This window comes from Arvicola amphibius, chromosome 10 (assembly GCF_903992535.2).
Source record: "Arvicola amphibius chromosome 10, mArvAmp1.2, whole genome shotgun sequence".
In the NCBI taxonomy this organism is placed as follows: Eukaryota; Metazoa; Chordata; class Mammalia; order Rodentia; family Cricetidae; genus Arvicola; species Arvicola amphibius.
In genome coordinates, this window is record NC_052056.1 from 37,651,730 (window position 1) to 37,671,421 (window position 19,692).

Here is a 19,692-nt window from a genome sequence, read left to right on the forward strand (position 1 = left end):
AATCTCCTTTATACCAATGGGCTTACCTATAATGCTTTCTGTTCCCCATGCTCTTGTTTTCTGTCTATTTGAAATGTGCCTGTCTTTTCAAGGAGCAGCTGATACGCTACCTTTCCACAGAGCCATTCCTGGTTCTGTAATCAATGATGACATCATTTTCCATGCTTTCCTGCCTTTCAGGATCTAATGTGGATCTAGTACACTCAATAAATATTTTGAAATAAATGGACAAATGAACTACATACTTGAATTTTCAGAAGCTGAAAAATTGATTTTAATTCTAATTGAAATAATTTCAATATTTATATTGAATATTAATATTTTGGATCTGGTCCTGCAATGAATATGGCCAGGGATTTAAGCTCTAACTACACTGGTTCCCATGCCTTCTGTCTGAGTAAAATTCTGACTCAACACTTCTCACACAGAAGATTTGCTCTGTTGTATCATGCTCGTCTTCCATAGCATGGCTCCTGCTATCATGTTGCTGACATAGATGACCGTGTCCTCATTTGACCCCGCAGTAACATGACCTTCTTGACTATTACATAGTAAAGAAGAGGTTTGTGTGGAACAAGAGAATCTGCTTCTATTCCAGGCAGATGATTTGACTTAGACAACTATTTGACAACTGGCTTCCCTTGTGTTCTCTTGGCATCTTGAAAGAACATGTGAACCATACTTGAAATGCCACTGTGCTGACACCTCTGACCACCACCATCAGGAACCTACTTTATCATGTTTAGGAGCTGGCCCAGAAATCTGCATTTCTCAGTACCTCTCCTGGCAAACAATGGTGATCACCTAGGTTGGGGGCACCATGGCAGAGAAGGGTTAAACCTACCTAGATTTAAGAATTGGACGTTCAGCCTACTTTCCTGCACAGTGGCTACCAGTGTGACCTTGCGTAAGTTATTAATGGTCTTCAGAATGTCTAAGCATACAATAATAGCACCCATTCAGAGGGTTATGGCGAAGACTAAATGAGGTAACTTATCTCAGACCCTGGGAGTGTTTGAAGCTAACTGTACCTGTTACCTTTTCAACTGTTACAGCCAGTTGTCCAGTTCTTTGTAAGGGGTCTTTGTGTGGTTTTTATGTAGAATATACAAAATAGAACCTAATGCCCCTGTAACAAACAAAATAAATCCCATTATTTCCTTTTTTTCCTCTCAAGATGAGATTTTACTGTGTTGTTAATATGAGTGAACCTCCTGCCTCAGCTTCAGGAGTGCTAGGATTACAGGCAAGAGCTGTCACATGCATGTGAACCTTTGGTCTTCCTGCCTCCTCTTTCCTAAGTGCTTAGATTAGAGACATAAATTACGTGCAGTGCTGGGCATGGTGCCTAGGGCCAAAGCAAGCATGCTATCAATTGAGCTGTATCCGAGTCCTTAGTTAAAGTCCTTTGTGAGGTGCTCTGTAGCTCTTTCCTCTAAGAGCTGCTTTCTTGTTTCACTACACCGTTGCAGAGAACTGTCTACCTGTGGAATTTAGGAAGCCAGTGCTGTAAGGCAGCATTTCCAGAACAAGATGGTGGTTAAAGTGCCTGGAAGCAGGGACTTCAAGCTGTGGATGTGAAAATACTGAGCATCTTCTTGTGGAATTACTTCCTTGCCTGACTCAGTAGCAGACACAGAAGGAAGAGAGGTGTTTTGATCCAGGCTTCGTTATGATGGTGAAACTGATAAAATAAATCTTAGTTTATATTAGTGTGTGTGCGCATGTGTATGTGCACATGCATGGGACTGTGTACACCGTGAAAGCCTGAATTGGAACCATTGGCAGGAAGTAGGGGAAAGGCAGGGAAAGTTGCCAGTATCAAAAAGTTTAGGACCAGTCAATTGTTCCCTAATTATTTCTTAAGCATTTGCTCCCAAGGGTGGTAATAGTAAATAATAAAATATCTAAGTTTGGAGCAGAAATGTGAGCCTGGATCAAGGTTTCTTTTAGGTGAAGCAAACATTCTCAAGGGCAAGAGAAAAGAGGTCACGGTAGATATATTGGAAGAGTCTTCTTTGTACACAGAAGTAATATTGCTGACAGTGGGCTGCTAGAGGAATCTTCTTACATCTTGACCCATCCTGTCATTCATCTGATAGATTAAAAAGTCCCCCACATTGCAAGTTTTAGTTAGCTTTTATAACTTACAGTTGCTATCAGGACAGTTAATTTAGATAACTTTAGCATGTGCTTTTACCACATTTTTATTGCATTTGCATTCAACTGCCTATTGAATTCTCAGGTTGCCTGCAAAGTAGGTGATGAGAGCCTTGGTCTGCAGCCTTTTCCTGTTCTTTCACTGGAGTGAACCCTTCAGACTCAGAGTTCATTCATCATTGTCAGCCAGAGCTGTCGTCATCCAGCCAGAGTGAATGAGAAGCTTTACTTCTCTGGGCAAGAAGTCTATGCTGAGCCAAGATTTTAATTAGGAATAAGGCTGATTAGTTAATAGTTAAAGGCTTCAGTTTCAGATCAACTTACATTAATTGCTCTTTATATTATTAAATAGTCTTAACTCTCCAGAATCTATGAAGTTTTTAATAGAGTTTGTTTATATATAATTTCTGTTATTTAACTCAGATGAACTTAAATCTAGTCTAAAAACCTGTATGGATTTCAAAGCTCACAGAGGATTAAAAGCTATAAAAACTCAAATAACTTCATCCAGTGAGCATGTTTACCTAAATGTGTCATCAAACTTCTCAGTTTTCTGGTTAGAAAACCGGTTTGGAATAGCCTGACTCACTGTGGACTGATAGAATGCGAATACACTCAGAATTCTCTCAGCAAACCTAATGCAGAAACTGAGTTTTGTGAGCTCTTAGAGGTGAGTGCCCAAATAGTTCCTTTTAACAGTCCCAGAGAAGTGTGAGGCTAGAAAGCAGAGCGCAAGACTCTGCCCTGTTTGCAGGTGGAACTCATGTCACTCTTCCCTCAAATCATCCAATAAACTTGAAGTCCAACTCAAAAGATGGCCAAAGACAGGATATTTATTATATCTAAGTGAGGTTAGCTGAGTTGGTCTTTCTGAGGATGGAGAGACAAACTGGAATGCCCAGGGCAGAGCTCGGACACATTTAAAATAAATAGATGCCCCTGTCCCTTTTGCTTTTTCATTAGGTCATATTTCAATGCCATTTGCTCACATGTTGCTGTAATTAGCTAATTTTAGGCCAGGCAAAAAGGATTAGGTAGCATATTACAACAGCTCCCTTTTTATGATTTTGGATAAAATGAGATTTAATTTTCCATTTGCTGCAGCCAAATGGAAATGTATTTCTCCAGTCTCATTTTGCTATAAAGTCATTATCAGGAAGTGGTACAGTAATGGGATGGCAGACTTGCAATCCACTTTGAAAGAGCTCAGCTTATAATGGTGTTCTGGTTGTTAGTCTTGATGCTATTGTTTCTATTCTTAGATTCCCTCCAACTTTGGCTTTAGACACTTAAAATGCAATTTTTTGTATGTACTGTGAATGCTCTGACAAATTGAAGTGTCAGGATGAGACTTTTTTGCATGGCTTGAGTTCAGAATAAAGGGGAAAATCAGGTTTGTGGCACACAACCTAACGTGTTACTGTCCAGATTGTCTTTCTTACTTCCTTTGTATCTGTGGGTATAATTTCTGCCTTCAAGTTAAATGCCTTCAAGCTAGTTGCTGCCTATCAGGAAGTTTTTATACCCGCTCCTACAGAATTGATCATTCCTCTAAAACAGCAGTTCTCAACCTGCAGGTCACGACCCCTCTGAGACTGGGCCGACCCTTTCACAGTGGTCACTTAAGACCATCTGCGTATCAGATATGTATATTGTGATTCAAGCAGTATTAAAATTCCAGTTATGAGGTAGCAACACAATAATTTTATGGATGGAGTCACCACAGCGTGAGGGACTGTGTTAAGGGTTAAGAACAACTGCTCTAAAGTCTTCAGAATTTATCAACATGCTCTTTCTTCTCCTCCTCTCCCTCCCCTGCTCTCCCTCCTTCTTCCATTCCCTCCCCTTCATTCCTCTTTCCACTTCTCTCCTCCTTCCCCTCTCTTCTTCTTTCTTCTCTCCCTTCCTCCCTCCCTCCCTCTCTTCCTTCCTCCCTCCCTCCCTCTCTTCCTTCCCTCCTTCCTTCTTTCCTTCCCTCATATACTAGGCTGATTGAGCTTCACTGTATAGCCAAGGATGACCCTACACTTCTTATCCTCCTGCTACTTCGCAAGTGCTAAAATTTCAGTTTTGTGCCATGGTGTCTTGTTTATGTGGTGCCAGCAGATTGAACCTAGGACCTCACACATGATGGACAGGAATTCTACCAACTGAGCTACACTCCCAGCCCAATAAGGGTTCTTTTAAAATACACATCCACAGAACTATTAACACATAAAATGTTAGCAATAATTCTGTTGTTCTGTGTATTCTGCATAATATTCAAATTTCCATTTCCCCCTTCTCTCCCTACCCAAGTGTTCTGAAATCATGATTCAAATAAAGCAGGTGTAGTGTAAACATGCCTATAATCCTAACACTCAGGCAACATCTCAAGTCAAGACCAATGCATAGTATGCCCTTGTCAGAAAAACATAAAACAATTTAAATAGTTCATGCACTAAACTTTGTTGGAATCTCTAAGTCTATTTAACATATTACCTCTCTGTTTGTTCCTTATTTTGTTAACGATACAAGGTTGTCATATAGAATTCTCACAGTGTTGATCGTACCCCTGTGATCCCATTTTATCATGATTATCAAACTCTTCAGGCAGTGAGATTTTGGCTATTTTGTATTTATATATGTTCAAATTGGAATAAATTTGATGTTTCTATACACATTGATCAGGGTAGAAAAGTCTCTTTTCTGTGTTTTTCCTTTACTTGAATATATTCTTATGTTTATTAGGGGACAGAGTGCCTTGACTATCATATTTGCCAAAATGTAAAGTATAATATGCAAAACAGAATTAGTCATTCCTTATCTTTAATTAAAGAACACAGAAAGCACATTTCACCCTCATAAATTCTGATTGTGTTACTTCTGGAGCTGTTACTGCTTGTCAGGCATCTCAGTTATATTCATGGTGTTTGGGAAATTCATGAAAGTAAACAATTGTATGTACATGATAAATAATGAGAAAAAACACGGAAGGGAGCCGGCAGTAGAAATAGGGTTAAATACGTTCACCGAGGATTGTCTCCTGGCCCCATCTGATTACCACCCCCCAAACAGAGCTCCTAATACCACATTTTCTTGAAGACGTACTATAAGCTTTTGGTTTTTCTCCTTGATTTCAGTAGTTGAAGCAGGACCCAGAACAGGACGGACAGTTTATGCATATTGGCGGGGAGCTTAGCCTGTGCTCACAGCGTCTTTTGACCCATTTTCTTCATTACATTTCCATGTGTGTTATCCATGCCAACTGAATTATTAGAGGAGGAATTTGGTGAAGTGGTCCTTAAATCTCATATTATGAAACAAAGCAGACTTGTTAGAAACATGTAAGGCCAGTAGTGAGTGTTGTTTATTATTGCGAATATGTCACATTCTAGGAAATGTGAACTAGGAGCCTGAATTTGGCCTTAATGGCTTGATGTGGAATTTGTAAATAGAGGAGAGCTTCAACCTTTCAGAAAAGCATCAGCAGGGGTGACATTCAAGAAGACTACTGATGTTATGTCTAAAAACTGTATTTGGTGGAGAATGCAGGTGAAAATACACTGAAATCATATTAGTAAGATCAAAATACTCCTTAGAGAAATGTTATTATCTTCAAAACTCAAAGCCCAAGTTAGTGGGAGAGTCTGATTCATCTCATTGACATTCACTTTAAGCATGCTTTCACATCATATGTTTAAATGAGGTCAGTCAAGATTATTCCCAGATAAATTTATAAAGCATACACTGAGACTCTCCATTATTGTTGTTAGTAGTATAACTATCTACAGCTGGCCTTTTAGCTGTGTGTTTCAAAGTCCTTAAATAAAAGAGTTTTATAACTTTGGCCCAGTAATCTACATCTAAGAATTTATCCTAAAGCAACAATTAGGAGTTAGCATAAATTAATTGGAATGTGAAGCTATCATAATAATCTTTATAATAAAGGAAAGAGGAAGAAATTAAATGCTTACAAAGGGTGCTCTGTTAAATTGTACTATATCTACATGCTATAGTTAAGAACTTAGGACTATGTTCTTGATATTTTTGTTAGTGAAAAATTATAGGACACAAAAAGTATATAACTGGAGTGGGTTGTTTCTGTGGCTTTTTTAATTTTGGTGGTTGCTGTTATGTTATATATAACTTCAGAGTCTCCTTTGGGGGTTATCCTATCCTGTAGTTCCTTAATAAAGTGCTCATCTGCCCCATGTGTCTCGCACTTAGTCTGCTTTTCTCATTACAATTGATTGTCTTATATTCTGTTCTCCCACAACCATGCTAATTGAAAGGGCTAACCTAGGAGACGAGGTGAGTGGAAAACCATAAAAAAGTTAACCAGAAACACAAAGATTGTGTGGATCTTAGCTAATAATGTTTATATGTAAGTAGGGAGTAAAAATGGGTATGACCTGTAAAACTAGACAGACTGTGACAGGAAGTAGCAGGTGTTGAGGAGGGGGATGCGCCAGCGTGGGAGGGAGGTGAAATGATCCAGAGTGGGGTCGGGGTAGAGAAGAAGTGAAAGGAGGGCCGACAGAATGTTCGCTGAGAATGCCACAGTGAGCCCTACTACTATATATGGCAATTACATTTCTTAATTAAACTTAGGTTAATGTTTTAATGCTTTAAAAATGTACATGAGAAGACCTATGAAGTAAATCAGAAATAAGTGGCAATGTGTGATGCTGTGTGGTTCAGTTCAGGAGAGAGGATGCAATAGTGTGTGGAGTCTTGACTGGTGATAGGCCAGGGTGGAGACCTGGGGTCTTTTGCACTTAAAGCTATCACCCTAGGTGAGTGACTTCTGTACATGTGATAGGCGTGTGCTTCTCAATACCACCACACTGAACATTTCTGCTTATCCATGTAGAATGACTTCCCCCAACGATACTTCATTGGTGTGAGGTTTAAACCAGAGGTCACTGAGCACTGTTCTACTTCAGCTCATTCATTGGTCCATCCTTTTAGGTTATTAGACAGTGTCAAAGGACCTCTATGCTGAGTGCAGCTGTGACTCCGCCTCCTCTGTATCCCATTTTCATCTGTCTGTCACTCCTCGTTGCTCCTGCGTACATCTGTGTCTATCTTGAACAGCATTTTCCTTGATGGTTCTCATTCACATCCTCAGAGCCAAACCAAAGATCTAATTAAATCCTTAACAATCTTCAGAATTTCTCATGGCATGGCCCAAAACGTAAACAAAGCACTCTGAAGACAGACAGCTGTAAAGAATGCAATTCTGTTGCTTAATTGTATGTGTCCACTTGATTGGGCCATAGCATGCAGATTACTGGCTAAGCAATATTTTGGACTGTATCCTATTTATCGAAGAAGTTATGTTTGAAGAAGGAGACTGAGTAGAGTATCTGCCCCTCCCCAGTGTTGGTGGGCATCATCAACACTTTGAAGGCCAGAACAGAAAGTCAGGAGAAAGGTGAATGACGAACCATCAGCCTGCGCTGACCTGTGTCACTCTTGGTTTATAGTACTTCAGACATAGCCTGGAATTTGGACATCTGCTCTCAGGTTTTCAAATTGCATTGCTGCTTTTCCTGGCCCAACAGTTTGCAGATGGGAGACCATGCGACTGTACAGTATTTATAATTATGTAGGCCAACATATTGCAATAAATGTCTTTCTGTGTGCATAATATGTATCTATATGTAATGGGTGCTTAATATGTATCTATATGTAATGTCCCATTTGTCTGGAAAATGCTTCCCAATTCAGTGGCAGTCTCTATTATTATACTCCCTGTGTAGGTTGTAACTTAGTTATTACACTGAAATCCATGTATTTTTTCCCTTTAAGGAAGTTCAAGAACAATTTTATTGGAATTTCAGAGAAAACCAATAGGGAAAGCAAGCTGAAAATCTTAGCAGCTTCCAAGAAGAGGGAGATTGAAAAGAGGAATGAGCTAGACATGTCTTTAAGTTAGGGTCCCAAAGGCAGGCAGGTGTGGCAGAAGTGGGTAGGGAGCTTCAGAGTATCCTGGAAGGGATGCTTTAGGCAGCAGATGAAGAAAAGAGAACAGAAAGAAGGAAAAAGACAACACATTACACTTTTATGAGTAAACAGCTTTTATCAGGTACTTTCTTTACACTTTTATCAGAAAACAGCTGCCTGACAGAGGCTCCCTAAGCAGCAGCTGGAGAGCCACATTATCTATTTATTTGTTTGCTTTTTGTTGTTTATTGGTTTTTTGAGACAGGGTTTCTCTGTAATTTTGGAGCCTGTCCGGGAGCTCACTCTGTAGACCAGGCTAGCCTCAAACTCACAGAGATCTGCCTCTCTGCCTTCCTGATGTTGGGACTAAAGGCACGTACCACCACCACCCAGCCCACTTTTCTTTTAAAGGGAAACAGGGTCTTAAAGAGATACCTTGTTCAAGGTCAGATAGTGCATTAGACTAGACACCTTTCTCCAAACCTCAGCTCTCCTGTCCCGAGTTTCTGCTGTTAATTCAGCTATCTTGGGCCTTCTTTAAGGCCTGTCTGTGCATTGATACTATTCATCACTGCCAGTCCATCCCGTCCTGATAGCTTGATATGTTTGTATTCACATCTCGAGGGTTAATATACTCCTGGGACAGTTTACTTGCAAGTTACAGATTCAGGACACAGTTCAATTCCAGCATAGAACCTTGATTTCTATGACTGAGTCCGTAATTTTCATTGTGCTCTTTACTGCTCTTCTTCCTCTTTGTATTTTATGGCCTGGATGGAAGGGAACTTTGAGGTTGACTTTGTACATTCAGTCTTTAGATTCCTCTTTTACAGGGCTGTTAAGCAAGAAACTATGAGCCAGTTAGTAGATATATTTACCAGTACTGATGTATTTTCTGAATTAAGTGCTATGCTGACTGTAGAATAGTCAACAGTTCTTAAATTCCCCTTTGCCTGAACCATCATAATTCTGCAACTTTGGTTTCTATACCAAAGTTATTTTATTTGCTATAAAATTAGCAGGTGAGTTCTTCCTGAATTACCCACAAATTATTTTATGACTCTCTTGTGTTTTCAGCTGTATTGTGGTTAGATTGTCAATGTCTTCTGGATCTCCTGTAATACCAAGTCCAAGGTTTGGGTGCATAGTGATGATAATTCTAGAGAGAGTAGCATTGAGTATATTGTTAGGAGATCTATGATGTGGGATTCCCCTCTGTATGCTGTGGGATTCCCCTCTGTATGCTGCGAAGAGGGAGATCCCACATCAGACCTGACTCCCGGCTATGTATTTATTCAACAACAAGATTTTTGGACTTCTTATTTGGAACTTAGTAGGTCTTTCCCCCCCCCCCCTTTTTTTAGTTCAAAAATCAGAAGGTTGATCTATCTTCATCATAGGTCTGTTCTAGCTCAAATTGTAAGATTCTGAGATTTCTGTACCTTTTGATATTTACCTGACTACTAGTGCTTTAATTGTGGCTGCACTGTCAAGATTGGAAAAGTTATAAATGTCCCAGATTTGCAGATGGTATTAGGTTTAGTTTGGAACAGTGAAGTACACTGAAATCTAGATGACCATTAAGAATAGAAATACTGATTTGCAATTGGAAGTTAACACTAGAGTCATCCTCACTCTCACCAGCATCAGTGACTGACTGATGTGGTCCAAGTTCCCACATCTTTAACCTCCTAGTTGATCATTGGATCACACTGTGCTGGTTAGGTTTTCTTTTAGATTGCTTCTTAGCATCCCTAGTCTTTTGAATGGGCTAAATTTGCTAATCATTATACAGCCAAATTTACATTTTAAATCATTTGTGAAGTTTAGCTTAGCTTCCTGGGAAGGAAAAACAATCAAATAGCATCAGTACTGCATACAAACTCTGACCTCTCTAATTATGTGGCATGTATAAAAACCGCTGAATTATGCAGTGACATGGATATGGTTCTGTGGCGTCTGTTAAAAGCTAAGCTGTGAGGTAGACTCTTAAATGCGTATTTGGTGTTCATGAAGTAATACCATCTCTGCATCCCTGCAGAGCTCCTCTGCTAGGTATCAAGTGGGGTGTGTGAAGAGAAGATTGATTACACAATTCTCTATAGAGTACAATATCAAAATATGTATTTGTGGTGGGTCTCCATTTTGTTCTGACAAATAACTGGATATCCACGACAAAGATCAAGTGGAGAGCTGTCATCCATTTAACTACTTGCTGGACATAGTCTAGAGAATATGTAATGCAAATAACTCCTTCCCAGAACACTGAAAGGAAATGATTGCATTTGTATGCAATTTGTTCTACAACAATAGTTTAGTGTGCATGAAATTTAAGACTGCTGGCTTTCCAAATATTACTTTTAAAAAGTGAAATTTTAAAGCATTGTATCAGGGTGTTTTGTTTTGTGGGATATTGGAAAAGCTGACATTTAAGACAAAAGATGTTAAAAATGCTAATGGTCATAGTTTCGAGTCATAAAATTATCTGATTTAATGAGCGTGTTGATTTCTCTTGAATAGTTTGCCATGTTATTTTACTATATGGTGACTTTTTTGTATATTAAAATGTCTTATATGCCACACAATTTCAAATCTACTGTAGTGTCTGCCTTTTACAGTAAATGCATTGGGGAGATGAAGCTCTCCCTCAACCCCATCAGTATTTTTTATAGGATTGTCTTGTAGCCAGTATACAGTTACATGTTTTGAATGAACCAGTGAGTGACTGGTAAGCCACAGTAGTAAGCTAAGAGCCTAGGTACTTAACTCATTTAAGTAAAAATTTAGATATTGATATATTCATTCATTGTTGTGTTTCAAGGGATTATATCCAAAGCCTCCAGAGAGTTTTGATGTTTTTGGAGAGGAGTTGAAAGTTATCTAATGAGTCAGTTAACAGTAGGATCAAATAGAACTCAATATTTCCATCATCTTGCCTGAAGCAAGTCTACAATAATAGGAATAAAGTTTCTTCTTGTCAAAGGAAGGGGTAAAAGTGGTTTGTTATTCACTAAAACCTAACAGCTAAAGACTAGAGTGTGATTAAAGCACCAACCTTGGAATGTAGACCCCTGTTGACCTTCCTCCATGAATGTAGACCCCTGTTGACCTTCCTCTAGTAGTCAGGATGCCAAAGTCAGTCACTGGCTAGGACAGGAATAGGAAGTCGATATTCTTGTGATGCCTTCCTGGTGTGGCTCCTAAGAAGCTAATGCAAGTTTCTGGTCTCTAAAGTTGAATTATCACTGCTAAATGACTTGGCCAAGATACTCAGAAAAGTAATTTAGGGCTTTAGAAACATGTAGGGTTGAAACCACACTTTTATGCAATTGCCGTAACAATATTTGCTTCCTGCCTTAGCTCTTTCAGGGACATCAATACAGTAATAGATGGGGTTTGCTTTAGTCAGAGAGTGAATGTCTTTTCAAGAAGACTCTTTTACTCCTTTACATAACCCCTCCCCCCGCATTTACACTAAAGAAAAATTCTGCAGGCTTTTTTTTTAAGTATTCACTTATGGGAAATTTTTACAAAATTACACTGACTGAAAGTGATTTTTGTTTGGCTTTCCTGTGAAGCCATCCAGAAAGGCCAAAAATTACTGGCATTGCTTTTGTGTTAAACTTTTCACATAGACTCCACTTGTAATTCAGCCAAGTATATATAACTCAGGTCATCAGTGACACACATACTCACTCAACAGAACTGGTCACTAAGCAAAAAGCTGTCATGAAGCATGGTGTGAAATGGTAGTGTGGCCCCATCAAACTATGCAGATTACAGCTAGGGAATCTTTACGTTAACAAGCATGATTTTCAGGACTGACCCCTGGCCCCTCCCACTCTCAAGTGGGGAATCCAATTGCTTACTGATTATGACAGCGACATCACTTGGCAAACATTTTGGCCTGAACTCAATGTGTGACATCAGGCTCCTTTAGGCTTTTTCACATAAAATGAATTCTCCAAAGAAAACACAAAGCCTGAACCTTCATTTGAAATCCATTATTGTATCCTCTAAGGGCTCATTAATTACCTCAGTAATATCTTACTTAATTTTTTCTGTGCAGATATTAACTAATACTTAAATGCTAAACCCTCACAGTGTTTTTTATTTTCAGACTTTTAAGTCAGATAATCTTTTGTAGCTGTACTCACCCAACCCCCTTTTAAGTGGGGTTTATATCTTTTGTTTCATTGTAGTATGCAAGTCCACAAGTTTTGAAGTGACTTACATCACGTTGTGGAAGTAAACAATATTCTTTGTTCCTCTAAGGAAAGATAGTCTTGCTTTGTTAAGGGGTGACTGTCACCACAGTTTAAAGAGTTCAGTGATGGCATGTTGCCTTTACATGCCACTTGAAAATGAGACGCTGATGTTTCATTTTCTCTTTTGTAATCAAGTGCTGTGTGTGCTTACCTGAAACCCTAGAGTTTCTCCCCCTGGAGTTTCCCCTTTTTCCTGTTAGGTGGTGTTCACTAAGAAATCTCATGTTCATGGCCTTAAAATAGGTAGGTTTCAGTCATGCCACAACAGGCTTGCAGCCTCCCTTGCAGCAGCCTGGAGCAGTTGTTGAGGGGGAATGTACCAACAGTTCCAAGAGACAGGAACTGGATGTGCAGACAAGGTAAAGGAAGAAGGTTCAGTGTGTTATGTGAGGAGAAAGTAAGTCTGATAGTCTCCCACCCAGATCGTCCCATCTGGAAACTTTTCCTTGACAAATAGAAACAAGTGAACCCTCACTTATCTGTTACTCTGGCTAAGCAGGGGATGAGCAGCAATCTAATTTAGTCCCCATTCCCACTTCTTCGCAGTGTCTGTTCAGTTTGATTATCCTGTAAGACAAACACTATCCACTTCTTTAGCTCTTGTGTGACCTGTAGAAATGCCATCGTTAGCAGACTCTTTCTTTCCCTCTAGCCTGTGCCCTCTTTCCACTGGTCTTTTGTTTGCATTTCTGAGCTGTTCCTCTTTGCTTTCTGAAATTAAGCAGCCATATCCATCTCCCTCCCAGGGTTACCGTGTTACTGTGGATGGCCTCCCCAGCCTTGCTCCAGAAGATGAGCGCGACTGGGAACATGAGAACCATGCCCCATTCATTAGCCTTTCACATTCTCAGCCAGAATCTCTGTCATCTTTCCGTAGTATGTGGTCAGCCCCTGGAAAGAGACAGCCTGCACCTCTTTGTTCTCTGCCAGGCAACACTCCGACCATGGTCAGTGAATGTTCACGATAAGGAGAGATGAAAGAAAGTGTCTGTTAGTAGGTTAGTGCCAAGACAATGTGGCAGCCAAATGAGGCCACTAGTGCCAAACCACAGGGGTTCAAAATAATACTTAATATAACATTGTCTCATTGACTAAAAAATCGCATATTTATGTCTGCGTTGAATCTTCGCTTGGCGCCAAATATCTTGAACTTTTAAAACCTGTTCTTACAAATATCTCAGAGTTCATGAGGTTCAAATTTGCCAGGATATCTCTCACCTTTGTCCCCACTTCTCATGTATAAAATAAACCTCCCAGAGGGGGATAGAATGGGTATAAGGACAGGTATTCTTAAGTGAATGTTGACCATAAAATTATCTGAAAAGAAATGAGACTTCACCATTAGTGGAGACATTGATAGAACTTTAGCTTCCTAGCTAAAATACTAACTGGAAATCTATTGTCCCAGAAAACAGATAAGCACTGATTCTAGGGTTCCATTGTCAACATCTTGTCTCCTGATGACACCTACACACACAGCTTCGACTTACCCATTGCAAATTCGCACTTAAGCCCATACTTTATAGACCTGTATTTCTGCCATAGGTAAAATTCATACATATGTTTTTCTTCTAGATTTTGGAAGTCACCAAGACATGTCTAAATCAGTAGTCACCTCCATGTATTACCTTTCTCTTCAACCGAAATCCCACAACCAAAATCTGTGTCCTGTTTCCGTATTTCACAGCTTGGTGCATAGCCAGAATGCCAGCTAAATAACTCTTATGGCCAGTGCACATCTCTGCAGGCTCAGCAGTTGCTGTGTGGATTCTCCGTTATAACTATTTCCTGTTTACACCCTCATCTCCCTTATCTGGGTAGTTGCCTCCAGAGCAGGTTTCCTGCCTCCAGCCGACAGCTCTTGCAGTCTTTCCTCCGTGCTGCTTTATTGTTCTTTAAGAGCGCATGCCTGGTGGCCTCACTTTCCTTCTCACAGTCTTATTGTCTCAGTCGTGCAGACACTGCTGGTCTGAGTGTTTATGGTGGGCGCCGGACTCTCCTTTCTCATCCTGCACTTGCAGCCTCTTCTGTAGCTGTGTTTGGCTTCCCTCAGGACCCAAGCCATTTCTTCCACACCACTTGCTCTTACACATAGTTCTCCTCCTACACTGAAAATCATTTTGTATGTTTGATTATGGACAATTTCTCCTAGTCTTTTATGCAGTTTTGCATCTTCTTAGAGGACTGGGAATTCAATATTTATATTCCCATAACTATTATTGTACTTTATTGATAATGCCTTTAGATATGTGTTTCCCTCACTTTGGACCGTAAGGTCTTTGAGACCAGAATGTGTTTCATTTTAACCCTTGTAGTACTTCCAGCCCATAGTAACATGTAATACCAAAGCAGAAGGGTCATTGTTTCGTGCAGTGCAGCTCTTACCTTTCACACTCCTGTTCCAGCAAGTTTATGAATTCATCACTCCTCTCCATATATTCTTTATGTTTTTTCTTCTCTTCCTCCATCTCCATTATGGTTTGCCTGTGAGACTTCTCTACCATTAAAAGTTGTTCCAGGATTCGTCTGTGAGAGTCTTTATGCTTTTCTATGACTTTATCCAACTACAAAAAAAAATGCATTTATTACCTGTTAATTACAACTTACTCAGAATATTTCCATTAAATGCAAGATATAACTGATAAAATACTGATTTTTGCTTTGTTTTATCATATAAGTTTAAAAATATTGTGGCTCATGAATTTAATGCCAAGTACCATTTTATAATATTTTAGGAACATCTTAAAAGGCATAAAATTAACTAAAAAACCAAACCACAAGCTAACTAAGTCATTTAGGGGGGGAAAGCAGAACTAAGGAGTTTTTTAGAACCCGATGAACTCCCTCTGACTTCTAAATTTTCACATTGGCTGTTCAAGTTTCTTATGCAGGTTTATGATAACAATCTGTCACTTTTTTAAAAGAGTTGATTAAATTATTCTTGATGATTTTTAATAAACTTGGCCTGTCATTATGTGAACACTGAAACATATAAATTGTGTTGCCTGCCTGCAGAGGCATTGCTAACTAACTAATATCTAGTTTCTGAGAAGGTGGTGTTCATCTTTTTTTTCTAAAAGAACGTTTTAAGCCACTTTACAGACATCTGAAATTTTCATCTTAGTGCCATGGAGAAACCAAGAGAGATTTGATATTTGAACTGTTAGTGTTTTATTTTCAGTAAGAAGATGAGATAAACGCATGGAAAGTTGGGAACAATGTAAGTGGCTGTATTAGTAACCACTAAAGGTGATCAGAGTGGCAGCCCTCTCTCGGTAGCTTTGGAGAGGGAAGCTGAGAATGAAAACAGCAATACTGGTCAGCTGTTTCAGGGGCCAGCAGAAGGAGTACTGCCAAAGCATTATTTACTGTAGAGAAGAGCTAAGTAAGCTGCTTTTAGAATTTAAGAGTCAAATAATGATAAGATTAACTTATTAATAATACAGTGCTGTAGGGAAAACACTCAATTCAATTTGATCCTTGAATTAGATAAATATCTAAACGTCGCTTGCTAAATGCAAAAGAATAAAATAAAAATGAATCTGTCCTTAGGTAGACACTTACAACTGCCGGATGTGTGCTTTAACTTTAGTCACCCAGCATTCATACAATATAGGTTTAGACGGAAATGTCCTTAGATTACACAACACCATGCACACTGAATATATACTATGAAAATTTTCTTTTAAAAGAAAAGTAGTCATATAATATCATCATCTGGTTTGTAATGAATTAAAATAAAAACTTTATTTACTCTAAAGACAGGATATAAATGCATGAAGTCTTGCTTTCTAGTGTGTTTGTTCCACCTTGTCTAATGATTATTGGTTTCTTCATCAGAGACTTGAGAGGAAGGCTTTAAAGAATTACTGCCATGATTTGTTACATAGTCTGCTGACACTTAAGTGGTCTCTCCTCCAGTTCTTCCCATTCTTTCCTTATGACTGATATTGCTAACTTTCACCAATGGGAATACGCAGGCTCTGTTCCAGTGGTTCTCAACTTGTGGGTTGCCACCCCTTTGGGGGTCAACTAGCAGATGTTTATATTACAATTCATAACAGTTGTAAAACTGTAGTTATGAAGTAGCAACAAAACAAATTTTTGTGGTTGGGGTCACCACAACATGAGGAACTGTATTAAAGGGTCTCAGAATTAGGAAAGTTGAGAAACAAGGCTCTAGTCATAGTCACCTGTATCCTCTGTCACAATGATTCTATGTGATTCATTTTGCTCTCCATTTTTCCCAGCCAGCTTTGAGCCACATTAGTTTCAGGCAGGTCTTAGAACACACACTGACACTAGATTGCTAAGACCTAGGAGCCCTTTTCTCCTTTCCCCCCAAAACTTCTCTGTTCCCCACTCACTACTTTACAGAACTGTTTGCTTCCTCATATCAAAGCCCAATTCCCTGAGATTTCCTTTTTCACATTCCATCACTTTAGAAGGATGGTTTGAATTTCCTATATGTTATCCAATGCAGTCCCCAGACAGCTTGTATTCTCTTAAGAGCAATAATGGAAAAGCTGTTGCATAACAACCTCTTAGAGAAGATGCTCCCTGCAAGAGTCTTGTTGATTCTGGAGATGCTTTGGCTTGTATTTGAAGTCTTATTTCATGACTGAATCATTTGGTATGCCTTTTAGAAGACATGCCAGTGGTTTTTGCTTCAGTCTCTTTTCACTCCTGACAGATCATACAATGAACCGTACACATCCTGAGTGGTGGGACACATGGGAGTTTGGCAAAGTCACTTTTCTATTTTATACTCCATATTCTTCATTTATAAGGTAAATGGATGGACTTAATGATTTCTGGGATCAAGTCTGGTGCCTTAGTTTTTACAAGGGACAAGTATTTAAGTTTCTCTTCTGTCATTTGAATGCCAAGGTCTTATGCTTTTACTCGGAAGAGAAATTCAACTCATGTATAGGACTGTTGTGAGGCACTGTATCATTATGTGCTGAAGGATTATCAGAAGCTACCCGTTTCTCTGGTCTATCCTTCATTGTAGTTTGCAGGATAGGAAACAGCAATACTTGTTAGCCATTTCTGTGGACACCAGGATAGGAAATTTAAGAAATAGCTTTCTAATGTTTACCGTAGAGTGATAACTTCCAATTAACCAGCTTGACTCTTGTCCCCATACAATCAAAACCCTTCTGATAATTTAATGATAGAGTTTGACAGTATAGTCTTCACTATTGCTGGAGATAGAATTTGACTATGTTCCATCTGACTAATCCCAACTCATCCTTTGGATCTTGACTTCTTGGTTCCTTTTGCATTCTTCCTCCCTTTTACACCACCTCATAATAATCTGTGCTATACTTGCTTCTGAGATCTTATGTCATCTGTCCTCTCTTAGATATTATGCATCCTGGAAAAAGGACTCGTGACTATCTTTATACATTAGCTTTTCAGTACATGTTAATTAAGTGAATGAGTACAGTGAAATGTAGAAGTTAAATTCTGTAAAGTCTTTTTAAATCGTCTTAAGACACTGGTGCTGGAGTATCTTTGACGGTCTAAATGTTAAATTTTCTGCGATGACTTTAAAAAGAACTGTTACTACATTAGGCATACTCCAGTATCTGTACAAATCAACTTCTAATGTAGAATCCAAATTCTAAAGAAGCACAAAGTTTCAAAGTTTATGGAAAGAGTTCTTCTGGTCCTTTCCTCCCTCCTTTCCATACTCTACCCCCAAACCAGTCCTATCTTTTCTTCTTGCTCACTGGCCCCCCATTCTCCATTCTCCATTCTCCATCAGTGTTCCTCCCATGTTCTCTAGCAAAGGGAAGTTGTTCTTCTAATTTAATTTTCCTTCATGTGCAAAGAATGTTGCATTTGTAAAGCAAGAAGACAGTAGGACACCAGGCAGTGGTGGTGAAAACCTTTAATCCCAGCACTGGGAAGGGTGAGACAGGCAGATCTCTATGAGTTTGAAAGTCTGGTCTACAAAGTGAGTACCAGGACAGGCTCCAAAACTATAGAGAGAAACTGTGCCTCGAAAAACCAGAGAGAGACAGAGACAGAGACAGAGAGACAGGGACAGAGAAGGAATAACATTCAGGGACATTGCCATTTGATGAGTTCTGTTCAGGATATTTGCACCAACCATCAATTTGCATCGCACCTCGTGTAGTTGGCGTGTTTGTCAAACCTAGCGGAAGCACGTAGGGAGCCAGGATAGTGTTAACACTGTTGACGCGCATGCAGGCTCAGTTCCTTTTGTTTAAAATTTGGATTAAAGCATAAATCAACAGACTTTGGGTGGTCTCATCCTCATCACTTAGAGAAGTACATTCACATGACCAAACTACTTCAGAATTTGGCAAGGCAGTAGTCTTCTCTCATGATATTCCCAAGACAAGAATAGCAAGAACATTAGAGGTCAATCTTGAACTAGATTGCCAGAGAATTTGGGGGGGGGGGGTATCTAAAACTTGCTTTTATTCTCTCAGCCTTAACTTAGGTTCTCAGTTGTTTACTTTTATAAAAATGAAAATTGTGGAAGTTTCCACTCAGGTCTCTGAGGGAAATAGAAGACTAAGAAAGGATGCCAGGGCTTTAGGAATTTCAACATAGAAAAAGGAGCAAGAAGCACTTCATCTCTGGGTAGGGGTGGCCATGTATGGGCTGCTCACCCTTGCCACCACAGAATGCTGTAGGCAGTAGAAAGGTCTTTGTTGTCACTAGATGTTTGAAGGACAGACGCCATCATTTTAAAACTCAATCTCTTGGGCAGTTTAGGCTGTTTCTTTTTAATGCTCGAACTTTCTATGACATAATACCTTAGTGTTTTAACCTTGATGATTGAACTCGATAATTTTTATTATAGTTTGGATAGACTTTAACCCCCCAAAAAAATACATATCCTTGCAGGATTCATATGTATGTGTATTCTTCCAATTTATGTTTCAGTCCTGATAGTGAGAAATGAACCAAGTGCATCTCAGCTGTCATTCATCTTTCTCCCCCATTGACCTTACAGTGTTCATCTTTTTGGGTGGGTTTGAAAAGCATTAGGAAATGACATTGTGAACTGAAAGGGAATGCACATCACCACCACTTGCTAAGGCCCAGTCTCCTGGCTGGCAGGTGTGCTTCTGCCATCTAAGTGCCCACGCCTGTTGTGGTACCTACCTCATTCATTGGTTTCTCATAGATGTCCTCCTGCCAGGGGGCAGATTTTGCTTGAAAGGCATCTCTCTGGAGAGCCTCCAACACCTTCTTTGGAGTGACAAACCCATACTGAGCTTCCAGCAAAGCCAAGTCCATTTTTTCAGCCCTTAAAATGCTTATGACTTCATCTCGAGCCTGGAAAAAC

At 39.4% G+C, this 19,692-nt stretch overlaps 2 protein-coding genes across 2 annotated transcripts in view; one reads left to right on the forward strand and one right to left on the reverse strand.

Annotated features, from left to right (window-relative positions):
• Positions 1–19,692, forward strand: part of Cmss1 (cms1 ribosomal small subunit homolog) — a 298,143-nt gene that overhangs the window by 75,616 nt on the left and 202,835 nt on the right. The gene's annotated exons all lie outside the window — the stretch shown is intronic.
• LOC119825435 (filamin A-interacting protein 1-like) overlaps positions 1–19,692 on the reverse strand; it is an 88,843-nt gene that overhangs the window by 68,210 nt on the left and 941 nt on the right. The window contains exons 2-3 of the mRNA XM_038346286.1: positions 19,509–19,682; positions 14,745–14,923 (exon numbers count right to left, since the gene is read on the reverse strand). Of these exons, the coding sequence (XP_038202214.1) occupies positions 14,745–14,923; positions 19,509–19,682 (353 nt within the window). The remainder of the gene's footprint in view (positions 1–14,744; positions 14,924–19,508; positions 19,683–19,692) is intronic.